Source organism: Theobroma umbraticum, unplaced genomic scaffold (assembly GCF_002168275.2).
Source record: "Theobroma umbraticum cultivar Fairchild unplaced genomic scaffold, ASM216827v3 scaffold_44.0, whole genome shotgun sequence".
Taxonomy (NCBI): Eukaryota; Viridiplantae; Streptophyta; class Magnoliopsida; order Malvales; family Malvaceae; genus Theobroma; species Theobroma umbraticum.
Window position 1 is genome coordinate 11,876,470 of NW_018397255.1, and position 14,298 is coordinate 11,890,767.

The 14,298-nt window shown below is 31.6% G+C and overlaps 2 protein-coding genes across 3 annotated transcripts; one reads left to right on the forward strand and one right to left on the reverse strand.

The window, feature by feature from the left end:
- The first annotated feature begins 3,193 nt into the window (after positions 1-3,193).
- Positions 3,194-4,373, forward strand: LOC110409004 (uncharacterized). Of its 2 annotated transcripts, none has more exons than XM_021418212.2 (3): positions 3,194-3,518; positions 3,848-3,978; positions 4,058-4,373. In XM_021418212.2, the coding sequence occupies exons 1-3, from the start codon at positions 3,244-3,246 to the stop codon at positions 4,096-4,098; spliced, it is 447 nt and encodes a 148-aa protein (XP_021273887.1). In that variant the 5' UTR covers positions 3,194-3,243; the 3' UTR covers positions 4,099-4,373. The 2 variants fall into 2 exon arrangements, with proteins under 2 accessions (XP_021273887.1, XP_021273886.1); XM_021418211.2 differs by having other exon boundaries at positions 3,196-3,518; positions 4,063-4,373.
- Positions 4,374-4,516: 143 nt separating this feature from the next.
- On the reverse strand, positions 4,517-11,167 carry LOC110409003 (cyclin-C1-1-like). Its single transcript, XM_021418210.2, has 9 exons — positions 11,013-11,167; positions 10,785-10,891; positions 10,114-10,153; positions 9,202-9,246; positions 7,891-8,009; positions 7,687-7,801; positions 6,236-6,286; positions 5,253-5,400; positions 4,517-4,888 (listed from the first exon to the last, which is right to left on the reverse strand). The coding sequence occupies exons 1-9, from the start codon at positions 11,042-11,044 to the stop codon at positions 4,784-4,786; spliced, it is 762 nt and encodes a 253-aa protein (XP_021273885.1). The 5' UTR covers positions 11,045-11,167; the 3' UTR covers positions 4,517-4,783.
- Between the last annotated feature and the right edge of the window lie 3,131 nt (positions 11,168-14,298).

The following is a 14,298-nucleotide window of genomic DNA, read 5'->3' on the forward strand; positions in this document are numbered from 1 at the left end:
AAAAAGATAAAAAAAAAGTAAACAAAATAAAAGGGATGTAGAAAATGTCTATCATCGATGTAGTATGAAAGGCCATTAGTTACGCACCTGTTATATACTGAAACATTTTGTTGAACTTTATCAAGCATCATTGAAAGCTAAAAGAAAAAATATATACTGAAAAAAATTTTATTCAAAATGATTTTAACCGTGGCCAAGTTTATATAACACATCTAGATGTTGCTGATTTTTTTTCTTCCCTAAAAGAAGAATTAATCATCTGATTGGTGATGTAAATATCCAAAAATGAAATTTCTTAATAGTTTGTTGGTACATTTTAGTATAACTTTATTAGAAAGATATTTTTATATGTTCTCATTATATATAACTGATATGTTTTTATTATATGTTTTAATAATAAATTCTATACTTAATGTTCTCTTATGTTAGTTTGTAAGTTTTTTCACTATATATCTTATTTTAAAATATAAATATTCATCTAGTTGGATTCAAAACTAATGATGCAAATATAAGTCTAGCAGATAGTGCTACAATACACATTATTTTTAAAGAAAAAAAATATATTTCCCCAATGAGTGAGAATTATAACATACACGATGCCTATTATTATTTCCATTTTAAATTTGATACATCATAAATATAACAAGTCATTTAATTTTTGACCACATTTAGTAAGGGGAAAAACCACAAGATCGTAGTCCATTGAAAATTTTCACTACGTAAAGGAATTAGATATACAATCGACATGTAACTCAAATGATCAATCTTCGACAACGAATAACAAGAGTTCTTCAACACTAATCTCAGTAAAGTAGAGCTGCTGAACCATATAAACCAATAGGGGTTCAAATGACAAGCCTTCAATGCTTCAACAATTAGCAAATGATGGAAAGATCTCAAAGAATAGACTTGTCGCTACAATGGATTTTTGATTATCTTGAGACTCCAAAGCTGTCTCCTTCATTTCCAAGGTCTATATATACCTTTTGATATAAAAATCTTGAAAGTTGATTGAGCTCGACAAACATGTCACTCTATGCATCTTGACTTTAAATGTTTATCAAAAAATAGAGATGCACTTGCAAGCAAATGCTTGACATAGTCAATCCACTAATACCTCAACATCATGCTCACCATTGGGACATCTTTCATCAAAATCGTCAATAACTAGGGAACGAACTCCAACCTTTAACCCAATGTAAATGGAAGCCCGTGCAAGGGCCTAAAGAGCAATAAAGAAAAGAATACCAGCAAAATACACATTCTACCTCAACCTATGTATGGAATTCTCCTATAATTGTACAATTTGATAATGCACCATTAGCAAAACAACACTAAGATACTAGAAATGCAAGAGGTTAAAAGGAATCAAGATGGAATCTATGTGAATCAGCATAAATATGCAATAAATATTATCAAAGAAATAGGTCTCAACAATGCAAAGATGGTGCAAACACCAATTCCAGAACAACACAATCTATCTAGTGAGATAGGGGACTTACTTGAGGATATAACTACATACCAGAGAATTGTGAAGAGACTAATCTATTTGAAATGACTCGATTGGACTTCTATTATACTATACAAGTTTTAAGCCAATTCATGCAATCACCAAGAGGTCCTTACCTTGCTATGGCAAAAAGATTGTTTGATATATCAAGAAATCTCCTAACCATGGCTTTTTTCATTCCAATATGAGCTTACTTGAGTTGAAGGTGTACTGTGACTTAGATTGGGCTACTTGTTCAACTATTAGGTGCTCATTTTTAAGAATGCTAACTTTTCTTGGAGATACTCCAATTAATTGGAAATCGAAGAAAAAACAAATGGTGTCTAGATCATCAGCTAATGCTAAATATCTACCAATGGCAATGACAACTACCTAACTGGTTTGGTTACTCTATATTTTAAAAGATCTATCATTTTCTATTACAAAACCTATTCCTTTATTCTGTGATAACAAGTCAGCCATACAAATTGCATCCAATTTAATCTTTCATGAGTGAACTAAACACATCAAGCTTGATTGTCATTTTATCAGAAAACACATTCAACAAAAGCTCTTAGCTCTCAAATTTTTCCCCTCACATAAGCAACTTGCAAATTTGTTAATCAAGGGACTTAGCGCTGAAACATTCAATTTACAATTAAATTGTATAATGGTTCACTCGTCACCAACCTAAGGAAGGCACAACGCAAATACCCATAATATCAATGGCAAACTTAGTGGAATCTGAACTCGTCACCCATAGCAGCTTGAAGGAGGTTATTACGAAATATATGAGTATCCTTAAATTAAGGAACATAATATTTTCATTATTCTAGCAACAATCTCCATATTTTAAGCAATAATATTTGGTAAACTCTTTAATTCTTTATATATTTATTTTGGCATATTTTTAAGAATTTTAGCAAATATTAAGAGTGACAGAATTCGTTCAAATTGTATATATATGTCTTCATTTTGTTAATAAAAATAAAATTTTTTTATTCTAAAATTGATTCATTGATATTTTCTACACAAATAAAACAAAAAAAGTAAAAGAAATGAAAAGAGATCAACATTAAAGTATATGCTTTTTTTTTCTTTTATTTGTATATAAGGATATATTTTACTATTTTTTTAACAATTACAATTGAAATAACAAGTAAACAGGGTAGAGTGAAACCTTTGACAAGATTAAATATAGTTTAAAAAAGGTTAAATTATGCAATTAGTCCTTATACTCTAACAAAGTGATGAATTTAATCCTTATACAATAATTTGTAAAAATTGAATCTCTATACTTTCTAAAATTGACAATATCAATTCAATTATTAATAGTATTTAAATTTTTTTATTATTTATGCTGGCATAACATTTTCTTATGAATGTACCATTCAATATGATAATCTATTAATCATAATATAGTATTTTTAATTTTTTTGAAAAATCATAATATAATATTTTTATTTATTTTATAATATTTTTTTACCATTTTAAATTATGAAGCATAAAAATTTAATTTTTCTTTATTTCATGACACTCATTTTCTAAATCTTAAAACTCTATCTGTATTTTGTTATATTTCTTGTCAATCCTATTTAAAGTCTTTTATCTCATATTAAATAATTTTATTCTCACACTTATAAAATCTAAATTATTACTTAATCACATCACGTCAACAATACTAGCGCATATAAACCCTGCTTCGAGACCCATAAACCCTAGTAAGTGGCGAAAACAAAGGAGACGAGAAGACTATGTCCATGGAACCTTCAGACAGGTGCGAATCATGGAGGGCACCATGTCCAGTTAGCCATCAACATCATCACCATGACCACCATCTGACAATCCTCTGTCCCCACCAGCACCATCACCACCGTACAATCCTCTGCCCTCTCCATCACCACCACCACCACCACCTCATTACTTGTCATTCTCACGTAAGCCCTGCTTTGGCTCCTCTTCCTTTGCAGAACTACTTGAATTCGGGGTCGAAAACTGTTCAAAACGAAGCCCACGACTCTGGTACCCTGTAAGTTTCTCCAACTCTTTGTTCTTTTTTTGACTCCGAAGACAAAAAAACTAAAAAAAAAAAAAGCCATTTATGAATTCTTTTTTCGAATTTGTGATATGGGTTTTCGCGACAAATCTTAGTTAATTTGAGTTGAAAAGTGGTTGTTAATGTAATTTTGCCTTTGTACATGAATTTGCTCTGGTTATCTATATTCTGCTCATGGCATAAGTGCTATGCAGTTTTAACAAAAAAAAACTGAAATGCTTCTCAACTGGGATTTTTTTTTTTCAATTAAGTGAAGAATAGCTTGTCTGAATTTGGTTTTCTATGTTTTGGCGGGTAATCAGGGTGTTACAAGAGCAAGAGTGCGAAGGACTAGAAGAGGGAGAGGTAGAGGAAGAGGATGAGGAGCCAATTTTTGTTCTAACTGATGAATGGAGGGAGTTTTTTGCAAAATCCGAAGCAAAGAGAAAATTAGGTAGCAATTTTCTTTCTATCCTCTTTTAATATGCTTCTCTTGCGAATCTAGTTTCTGATCATCATCTGTACTTGGGTAGCGCAGAGAAGAAGCAGGCTAAGAAGAAACAGCAAAAACTAAATTAGAAGTTGCTTGTCATCTCTGGCTAACATGAGGCTAGCTCGAGAGGTTAAACCATCTTCTTTATTGAATTTCAGATGTTGAATTGAAAATACTCTAGATTGATGCATTTTATGAAGACATCATAAAATTTATTTTGCCAATATGATTTGGCCCTTTCAATATTGCGAGAGAGAGCGCGTTGGATATTTTGTTTAACAAATTATTCAGGAATGTAAAGGCATAGTCCATATCTCTTTATATAGCAAATCAAGAACTCTATTTGAATGTCCTCTACCATGGTTTAAGAGCCTGTTAAAGCCCCCTACTCGATCAATGATCTAATTACACATTTCTATTTACACCCTTTCTTAATGCTCTTTAACTAAAACGATGGTATGCAGGATATGAGGGTTATTGCTAATAAATACAAAATCAATTACACAATCACTTGGAATTCAGCTGAAATTATTTGAATTATTAAAAAAAAAACTCAAGTGTAATTAGGCATTAACTGTAATTATGTTCTACAAACATAACTAATTATGGTCTGCCAAGCCCTGGAGGCATCAAACCAGGAATCGATGCTTTCACTTCTGCCTGCACCATATTTCCTGTTTCCTTGCTTAAAGGGGCAAGGAAATAATATTCACTCATACAACGGTGTACGCCAGTATATTTCCAGCTAGCGGGCTCATTCATCCATCTAAGGCTTAAGAGCAAGTTTGCTGAAAGCAGTATTTATTCTTTCATCTGCGATCATTTTGTTGTTTTCATAGAAATCTAAAATCTCCATCGAGATATTTTTCACCTGCCAGTTTCAATTAAAATAAATTTAAAATGTCAACGAGTAAAGCACTCCCTATAAAAATATGACATGGACTTAATAGAAGTCTATTTAATATTCACATTGACATGCAATGCTTGAATTAGAAGATGGTGATAAGTAAACACAACGCAATTACAGTAGACCGATCTCAGAAAATGGATTATATTTCTTTCCAGTTAAATATATGAGGTAAGAAATTTTCCTAGAAGGCAGCTACTTTGTAGTATTACATGGATTCAATTAAACAAAAGTTCATACCAAGACATGTGTCTGTGTATGTGTGTGTGTTTTTTTGTAACAAAGGAAAACACAACATTGTGGATCAGATTTAGCTTAGAAAACTCACCACATTCATGTCAACACGAAGCTCTTCAAACCAAGATGTGATATCTTTCTCTCGGTATACAGTAGCAATGTATATGCAAGCTAAGGCAATCAAATATGGAGGATGTATAAGAATAAGGTCCATCTTGTATGTGTCATTTACAAGTCCCCTGTGATTCAAAATGCCAAATTTTAGTATATGTATTCAGTTGCATAAAACTTTAAAGGAGAAAAGAGAAAGAATCCATAAGACAAATTTAGACCAATGATTGATCCCTGATTTAATTAAATCCTTAATGAAAATTGTGGATGAAAATTATATTTAATGTTTAAGATGATGATCTGTCTCTCACTCTGGATACTATGAAGTTGAAAACCAGCAACACACATTAGAGAGACCAAAATATTCCTAAGTTTCCATCCACAATTTTCATTCATTTCAGTGTAGACAAAACAGTTTTCTTAAATACAGCTGCACTTGACTCTTACCTCAGCCACCTTTGATTCTCGGTTTCTTAACCAAAAAGTATTAGCAAAGTGACCAACTTCAAATACAGCTCAAAAGTAACCACAAGATAATCTACAATACTATAACATTAACATGATCCTATTTCCTATCTAGCTTCATAGGCCAGGTAACTCAAAAATTGGAAAATGAACAGTCTCAAATCAGGCTAAGTATTATCTGTTTGATTTAGATATAGGATGCCAATCACACCCTTACAGTCATCTTTGATCCTAAACATCAATACTACTATATGTACGTGTTTTGGCATGTGTATGTGTAATGCAACTTTGATCCTTTCTTCCTTTTAAATATATAATACAAAAGCCACATGGTACACATACCGCTGGCAGAGCCAAAGGTAAAATATTTTCACCAGCTCTTGTTTAAAAGTTGACGACATACAGGACAAAAAGTGGATTTTTTCTTTAAAGCATATTGCTGACTTGCACCAAATATTTTGAACTTCAAAATACTGATGTTGGAGTTTTGACTCTTACCAAGATAATTGAGTCATATTCATATCACTCATGCCAGCATCCTGCAACAACCTGTCAAGGTGACAGGCATAAGATACTATTCAGATGTGTCAAAATAAGCAATGATGTAAATGGGCAGAAAGAACAGTATTGGCATAATTTAAACGTAAAAGTAGCTTAGTTGTAATAAATTTGCTATTTTGATATTCCAAAAGGTCATCTTAAAGTTCTATATCAACTGTAAATTATTAGATAAGGCTGCTTTGAGTTTAGGTTGATTAAAAATGTTTTCATAAGTAATACATTATCATAAAAAGAATTATATGTGCATCTCTATAATATAAAACAAGAATTCACTAAATGCTAACCTAATTCTACAGGGAATAAATTAACTGATATCAAATGATAAATACAAGCACGTCACTTTGGGGATCTGAAAAAGATTTAAAAGAACTAGGAAGCACAGACACGAACAAGCAATATTGGTACCATACAATATGGACACAATGACACGGCAATTTCTAATACATTAGTATAGTTATTGTAGGACACAGTGATAAAAAATATTTTTGATATACTTTTTATGCATATATTTTCAATATAGATGTAAATATTGATACTTTTCATTCAAATATAATGAATTTCTTCACAAAGACAAGCCTTGTTATGCAGAATTAGGCCATTTTTATTTTTATAGAGCCCAAAATGCATAAGGATTAAAATTAGAATGGTAACACTAATCTAAAGAAGGTAACACTGATCTAAAGATCTCTTGCTGGAGCTGGGTTCTAGTCATGCAATGAAGACAAGTTTGATAGTTTTAGCTGTGTCATACAAAGATCCCACATCCTGTCCAGGATCGTACTGCATCGGCGACAATACATCTCGATTTTTGCTGAGTCCGAGCAACTCTGATTGTTGATTCCAGATTTTGGAAAGAATATGCATAAAAAGCAAAAAAAAAAAACCTTCCATCCCGTGTCCAGCTGTGTTTAGACGTGTCTTGACTGTGCCCAATTTTTTTGGCACATCCAAATATGTTGGACACGTATCCCTCCAAGTCGGACACATGTCCAACACCAGTATGCAGGGATCAAGAGGGTGTGCCCATGCTTCATAGAAAAGAACAAAAGAAAAAACCAGGGAATATAAGAAGTGTACTAGAGTTAGAGCTTAACATAGAAAGTAGATAGAATGATCTTACAGGATCCTATTTCCAAAGGAGTCTTAACTTCCTCTTTTTTTTAACTGAGGGAAGGACCATTCGAACCTTACTCTCTAGGTAGGAGATCATGCACCAACCAATTAACTAAATGCTCGGGTACTAAAATAGTCTTAACTTATTAAGGCAAAACTTATGTTTTCATGATACCCCGTATTCTATCAATAAAATTGTTAACCATGCAAAAGATCAATAGTGCAAATTAAAACTACAAAGGCATAAAATTATGGAATTCAAGTTAAAAACTTACTGAGACAATGTGCGGTAAGGATGAAACACAACTAAATAATAGTCAAGTGCTTCTAATATCTTCATTTCCATTTCAAGTATATCTTTGATTTCATATCTATATTTTTCATCAGAATCTGCAAAGCACACATGGCAGGATTTTAGTAAACAATCAAATTTCTTGAAATTTCAAAGCATTAATACCAACTTAGTAAGGAGTAATTACATAATTTTTTTGTGTAAAATACAAGAAGTCTAGCTTGCACTGTGCTTTCTTCTGCCTTGGATGCCAAATATAAGCAAGTAGGAGCAACAAGACGAGGATCATATTCGGTCATACTCTTTCTGTAAGACAAAAGAAAATACATAATTAGCGTAGATGCACAATTTTGGCTAACGAATTATTATTCCTTTAAATGTTGTTTTACAGAATGAGAACAAGTGTAGTACAACTATGTCACACGAAGAGCAATAAAAGTAACTTAGAACAAGTGGCAGGGTTCATGAGTTATTTAATCTTTCGGATGTTCTAGAGTGCATGGTTCAGTGGCTCAAATATAGAGGTAATTAAAAGGTCTTCCTCTTAACCTTTCCTTGAAGTACACGTTCTTTAACTTTTCCCTCTTTCTCAAGAAAACACACTGTTAAGTGTCACTGAGCTCTACTATCTCATTAAACCAAAACATCCTCCTACTACCCAATACATGTAATGGGCTAATGTGCTATCCCCATGATAAACTTGTTATTTCATAATGAATTTGTTCTTCCTATCTTGAGCATGTTCTTCCCATGATATCCGATAAACACTTTCTACCCAACCATTCCAAAGAAACCATTTCTACTTTGTGTGTGTGTGTGTGTGTATAGGAGCTTGGCAATTCAGAGACATTAAAATTTCACTAGATTCCCTCTCTAAGATATTCTCTCTAAAAGTTTTTCCTAAGCTCTTCCCAAATACTCTCTCTTCTCCGCTCAACTCTTTCGTATCCTATTCTCCACCATTCTCTGCCACTAGACTTTCTCTCTACTTTTTCCCTAACTTGTATCCCTCACCTGCTGCCACAAAGCACTTAACACTTCAAGGACTACTCCACCGGCTCTAGTGCCTCTCACTTTACTTGTTGCAACACATTGTATGGAGGAAATTTGAGGTTTCTACATAATTTAGGTTCAATGCATCTCTATACCTGTAATAATTCATGGTTGCAGGATGGTTCAACGAGTAATGACATAAGTGTCTAATTGTGCATTGGAAATTAATTATAAAGTTGTAACTATGACGACCATGTCTTATGTGAATAATTAGCAAATCATGTAGGCCAAAGGATTGAGTTATTTAAGAGAAACTGCATAAATCAGGAAATGCTATGTCACTCAAGATGAATTTGTAAGGTGTAAAAAAGCAGGAATATTGCAATTGAAAAATCACAAGACAATCATGGTTTGAGAAAAAAATCAGAGGATAGGTTAGATCTACTTGTCATCAATGAGTAGCATGCCCTTCTACATCACCATTAATAAACTAGGCAAAAAATACCTGGTATAGACGCGTCTCATATATGTAACTGCAGTTGCTACAACCCTGGAATACTGAACACATCTTAGACATAACAGAAATTGGTAAAAGTTTAACTAGAAAAGGAATTTTTTGTGCATTGAATTTGTAATCACACAACAAGATGTACTAAATTCATTACGCGAACTAAGGGTGCAGAAGAAAGAAACATATTAGATGCACACTTTCCAGGAAAAGTTGGTCTCACAAATGAAAGAAACTAACTCTGTTTAAGCATGATATCATGTTAAAGGATACATAATCTTCATGACTCCTTTCAGTTACCAAACTTCGCATGATTACTTGCTACTATTTTCCACATAGAATTCGCAATCAACTTCTTTTAAAAGGAAGCCATTGCGTTAAAGGAGATAGTTATAGCAGACAACGTGCTTATGTACAGATTAATTTTGATAAACCAATATATGAGGTCTGCGAATGATTTCTCATGCACGTGTATCTAGGTAATTAAAGCTAAAATCAGTAAAAGCAGAGATACATAACAGAAAATCAGAAACCTATGTTTTCTCATTTTTAAATTGCTCTGTAGATCTTCAGTAAGTGATCAAAAAAAAATGTTCTCTGCCTTTAGATAGTCCAGTTCAGTTCAGTGGTAGCACTATGAGACAGCTAGCATATAAGCATCCGAGGCATAAAAATAATATATAAGGCAAGTGAAAACAAGATATTAGTCACACCAGCAGTTGAACTACTTCAGATTCACCAATAAATGCTACAATTAAACAATGTCAGCATAGAAAAACAACAGCAGTACAAGCAATTTAGAAAGGAGAAGTAAAGATCAAAATTTGATGGCATGCACTGAATGAAATGGTCAATCGTTTAAGTAAACAGAAAGGTACTCTTAAAAAAAAACAAGAGATAAGATCAAACCTTTGCCTCACTTTGACATGTTGAGCCAGTTTCAATATATCTAAGGATGGAAAGAAAAAGGCCCAAAATCACCAACTTTAATGAGGAAGGCATGCAGGATAAAACTCCAATTAAATTAGGCAATGCACGTATTGGCATGCAAAAAGCTTTCTTAAACACCAGCCATTTTCTTTCATTATTCTAACAACAATAATAAGCCCCAAATAGATTAAGCCACAAAGTAAATTTTAGTGTGAAAATGTAATTTGTGGCTATGAATATTGTTTTGTTGATAAACTCGTGTGACATCCATGCTAAAACCAAATATTAAAGCTGTATTAAAAATGAAGGGACCGCTGATTCTTGAAACAATCCTATGTTGACAAAATAATAAGTAATCGAATGCATCAATTCTGCTTTTCCTCACAATACAAGTACTTAAGATGATTAAAATGCTCGTGATTTCGAGTACCCAAGATTTGAAATTAGAAATTCCCGTAGACTATACATGCAGAAATAAACCTCACAACCAAGCCAAAAGTTTGAAGCAAAAAGAACTGCTATTCCCAATAAATAACAAAAAGGCAGATTATAAGCTTCATAAAAAAGTCCTCAATTTACAAAATCAAGTATAAAAAAATCCGAATCAAAACCCATAAAAAAAAAAAGAGTAAGAGAGAAAGGGAACATACAATTCGCCATATGCATCTTGATGAGCTTAAATTCTTCAAGAGTGATCCCTTTATCTTTATCTTGTTGATGTACCACATCAACCTGTTCTGGGTCCAAAAGCTGCTTGCTGCACAAACAAAAAATGAATAATAATAATAAAAAAGACAACAAAAACAGCAAATATTAAAGCAATCTACGAACAAACGATGGACTAAAAATCAATGAAAATAGTTTGATTTGGTAGTTACCAGTGAGAAGATGTCCAGAAGTTGGCCGCCATTCTTTTGCTTGTTTTGGGAGCAGATTCGTGTTGGTGTTTATTTAGCTTCCTCCAGGAGACATGATTAACGTTTCAAAATTTAGGATTTACTTATATGTCGTGGTGTTACACTTGTCAGGATTTTGTTGAGGTCGATTAAGGAGGCCATCTCTGGATTGATCGGAAATGAGAATTTGGCCCAAGTTTAGGAAATTTGGGCTGTGTTGGGTTTGTTAGTTCGCAAAAAATAATTATTAGTTTGTGAATTAGTGCAACTATAGATATCGGATTGGTAACTTGAAATTAGCTCATTATTAAAAACTTTTTAGCGGAAAATTATTTTCATTAAAAAATTTTAATATTTTCTATTCTTTAAATCACCTTCAGAAAATATTTTAGAGGCAGTAATGACATTACTTATAGCAACATATATCTTATTGTTTTTGTTGATATTTTTTTAAAATCAAAGGTTATCTCTTCATATAAAAAGTTATTTTAACTCAAAAATTATGTCACATAATGAAAAGCTATCTCAACTCAAAGATTATGTTACATAGTGTGATATTGTGTGTTTATTGGATTATACGTGATTTTTTCATATTAATAGTTATGTCTCTTGATAAAATGACATATTGAAAAAAATACATTTAAATCCAAAGGTTATAACACAATTGAAAAACACCACAACTCAAAAGATTGGATATGAAAAGTTACTTTTTTCATATTGTAGTTGGAAAATTATGTCTTATGGAATGAATAGTTGAAACAATATGTTTATCTAAGGATTGTGTCTTGCAATATGCAAAGTTGTTTTTAAAACATGGATGTAACTTAATAAAAGAGTTGTATCCTTAAGAAAAGACACTTACAAGTCCGTATAAAGCACTTGTTACCAACCATTTTGACACATAAAAAATAAACAAGATGAGCAAAAAAATCAAGAATAAGAGAAGTGGTACATTATGAAAATTAATATAAACACTTGAGTTCCCATTAACTTACAAAAGAGTCTAAATTCTTTATAATCTACTTATGGCAGAAAGTAGGTTCTAAAGTTGAAGAACTTTGCAAACTCTCAAGTGTATCTAGCGATTTACTCTTGTAAAGTGAAAGACGAAGTTACACATTGGTTTTATTATATGCTATTTGCATAATTCTTTTTTGTCTATTGAGTGGTGAGAGTGAAATAAATCTTAAAGGTAGCGTCAATTGAAAAACATACCTTGAAGTTAATTTTGTTGGTTCCTTGAATTCTATCTAAACCCCTTTTGCATAAACAATTTTAAAATTTAAATTTCATGTGATTGGAATTCAAAATGCCTTCACTTAAAAGAGATGGCTACCAACATTGTCAAATTAAACCACTTTGGAAGAGGAAACTTTATTCATTACCAAAAGTTAGATCGGTTTAATGTTGACAAAAATAATCTATGGATCAAATTCGTTTGTGGCAAAATGGTTTCACATCGGATTATAAGATAAGTTTTCTTTCCTTACTTGGTATGAATAATATTGTTTCTTATATAAATAGTTAACGCATATTGGTTGAAAAGAAGTATTTTGTCACATCCCTAGATGATCATTTTGTTATGGATAAATTTCATTAGCTTAAGCACATGCTTAATCACTTTTGGCAATATAATATTAACATGGATGAAGCTATGGTTGTGTCTTCTATAATTAATAAACTTTCACTCTCATTAAGAGACACTAAGAAAACTCTAAAATATAAGAAAAAATAGATATCTCTCGAGAACCTTGGTAATCATCTTTGAATAAAAGAAAATGAAGTTAATCAAGATGAATGATAACTCTCTGATATAGAGTTATTTGGACTTAATTTTGATAGTAATTTAGCTTAGTTCTTATAGTAATGTATAGAAACTAGTAAGTTTAATTTAAATTATTTTAAGTTAGTCAATTTAGGTGAGTCAATCTAATTTTAGTTAATTTTATGATTAATTTGGTGTTAATGTGATTAAGATAAGTTGTTATTAATTTATTTGTGCTTTTATAGGTTTAATGAAGGAAGAATTTTAATGGAAGAAAGAATGCAATTTCAAGGTGCAAACTTTTATTGTACAAGTTTTGATATTTTGACCATAACTCTCTTTACAGAGCTTTAAATAAGATGATTCTTAAACCATTGGAAAGATAAGGGAAAAAGCTACAACTTTGATGTTTACCACTTCACCTAGTTCAACTTAGAAGAATTACAACTTTTGCTATTTTAATGGTTAAGGTCGTGGTTTTGGAGGAGGTAGGGCACAGCTCACATAGTTTGATGAGGAAATCCTATTGAAATTGACTACTTTCTTCACCTAACTTGACCTAACTTTAAAACGTTATAAAAATAACCTTTCGAAGGACTTTTAGGAGATAGCAAAACACCAGACTGAAAGTTAAGAATCAAGCCGCAAAGTCATTGAGAAAGATTCAATGAGATTTGGAGATCAAGATTACAACTCTTGAGTTTTTCTATCTTTTTGTTATTCTTTTATTTTATTGGTTTTGTTTTGAATGTTTAAATTTTATCTGATGATGATGTGTGACTTGATGGGGAACTAATTTATTCATCTAAGATTATAATTGAACTCAATATACAGTCTAATTTATTTATCTCTCTTTTACCTATGTTTGATGGATTTAAGTTGTTTATTTTATTTTGTTCTTAATGCTTTTAATTGTCTGATCACCAATTAGATTGAATTGGAAACCTAAGTTAAACCTTGACAAAGGAAATTTAGGTAGACCTTGAATAAAATAGCATATGATCGAATACACTTAGTTGATTAAGTGATTTGATTTGCATATAGGGTACAGAAACACCTATAAGCTATATGTAGCCAAAATCAAAACACGAACTTAATAAATTTGTCATTAATTTAATTTGTATAGATATATAGTAAATTAAGTAGGAGAGATATTTTTATAAGAAACTCAAAAGAGACTTGCAAATAATTTAAGACTCTAGACTAGCAACTTAATCTATTAAACTAAGTTAAGAGATAGAGACAATAATCAGATGAAATATTGAGGGGCATTATAATCTTAGGTTCAGTAATTATTAGAAGTTAATAAAATAATTTTGCTGAGTAAATTTAGAGTAGTTTTAGTTTTAATTTTTTTTAATTTAAATTTTAGTGCTTGGATAAAATTAAGGTATGTAATTTTAGTAATTAATAGTAAGAATTAATTCAATTCACTGTGAGATCGACACTCTACTCATTATTATAATATCTTTGCTATATGTATACTTGTGTAGGTAGAAAATT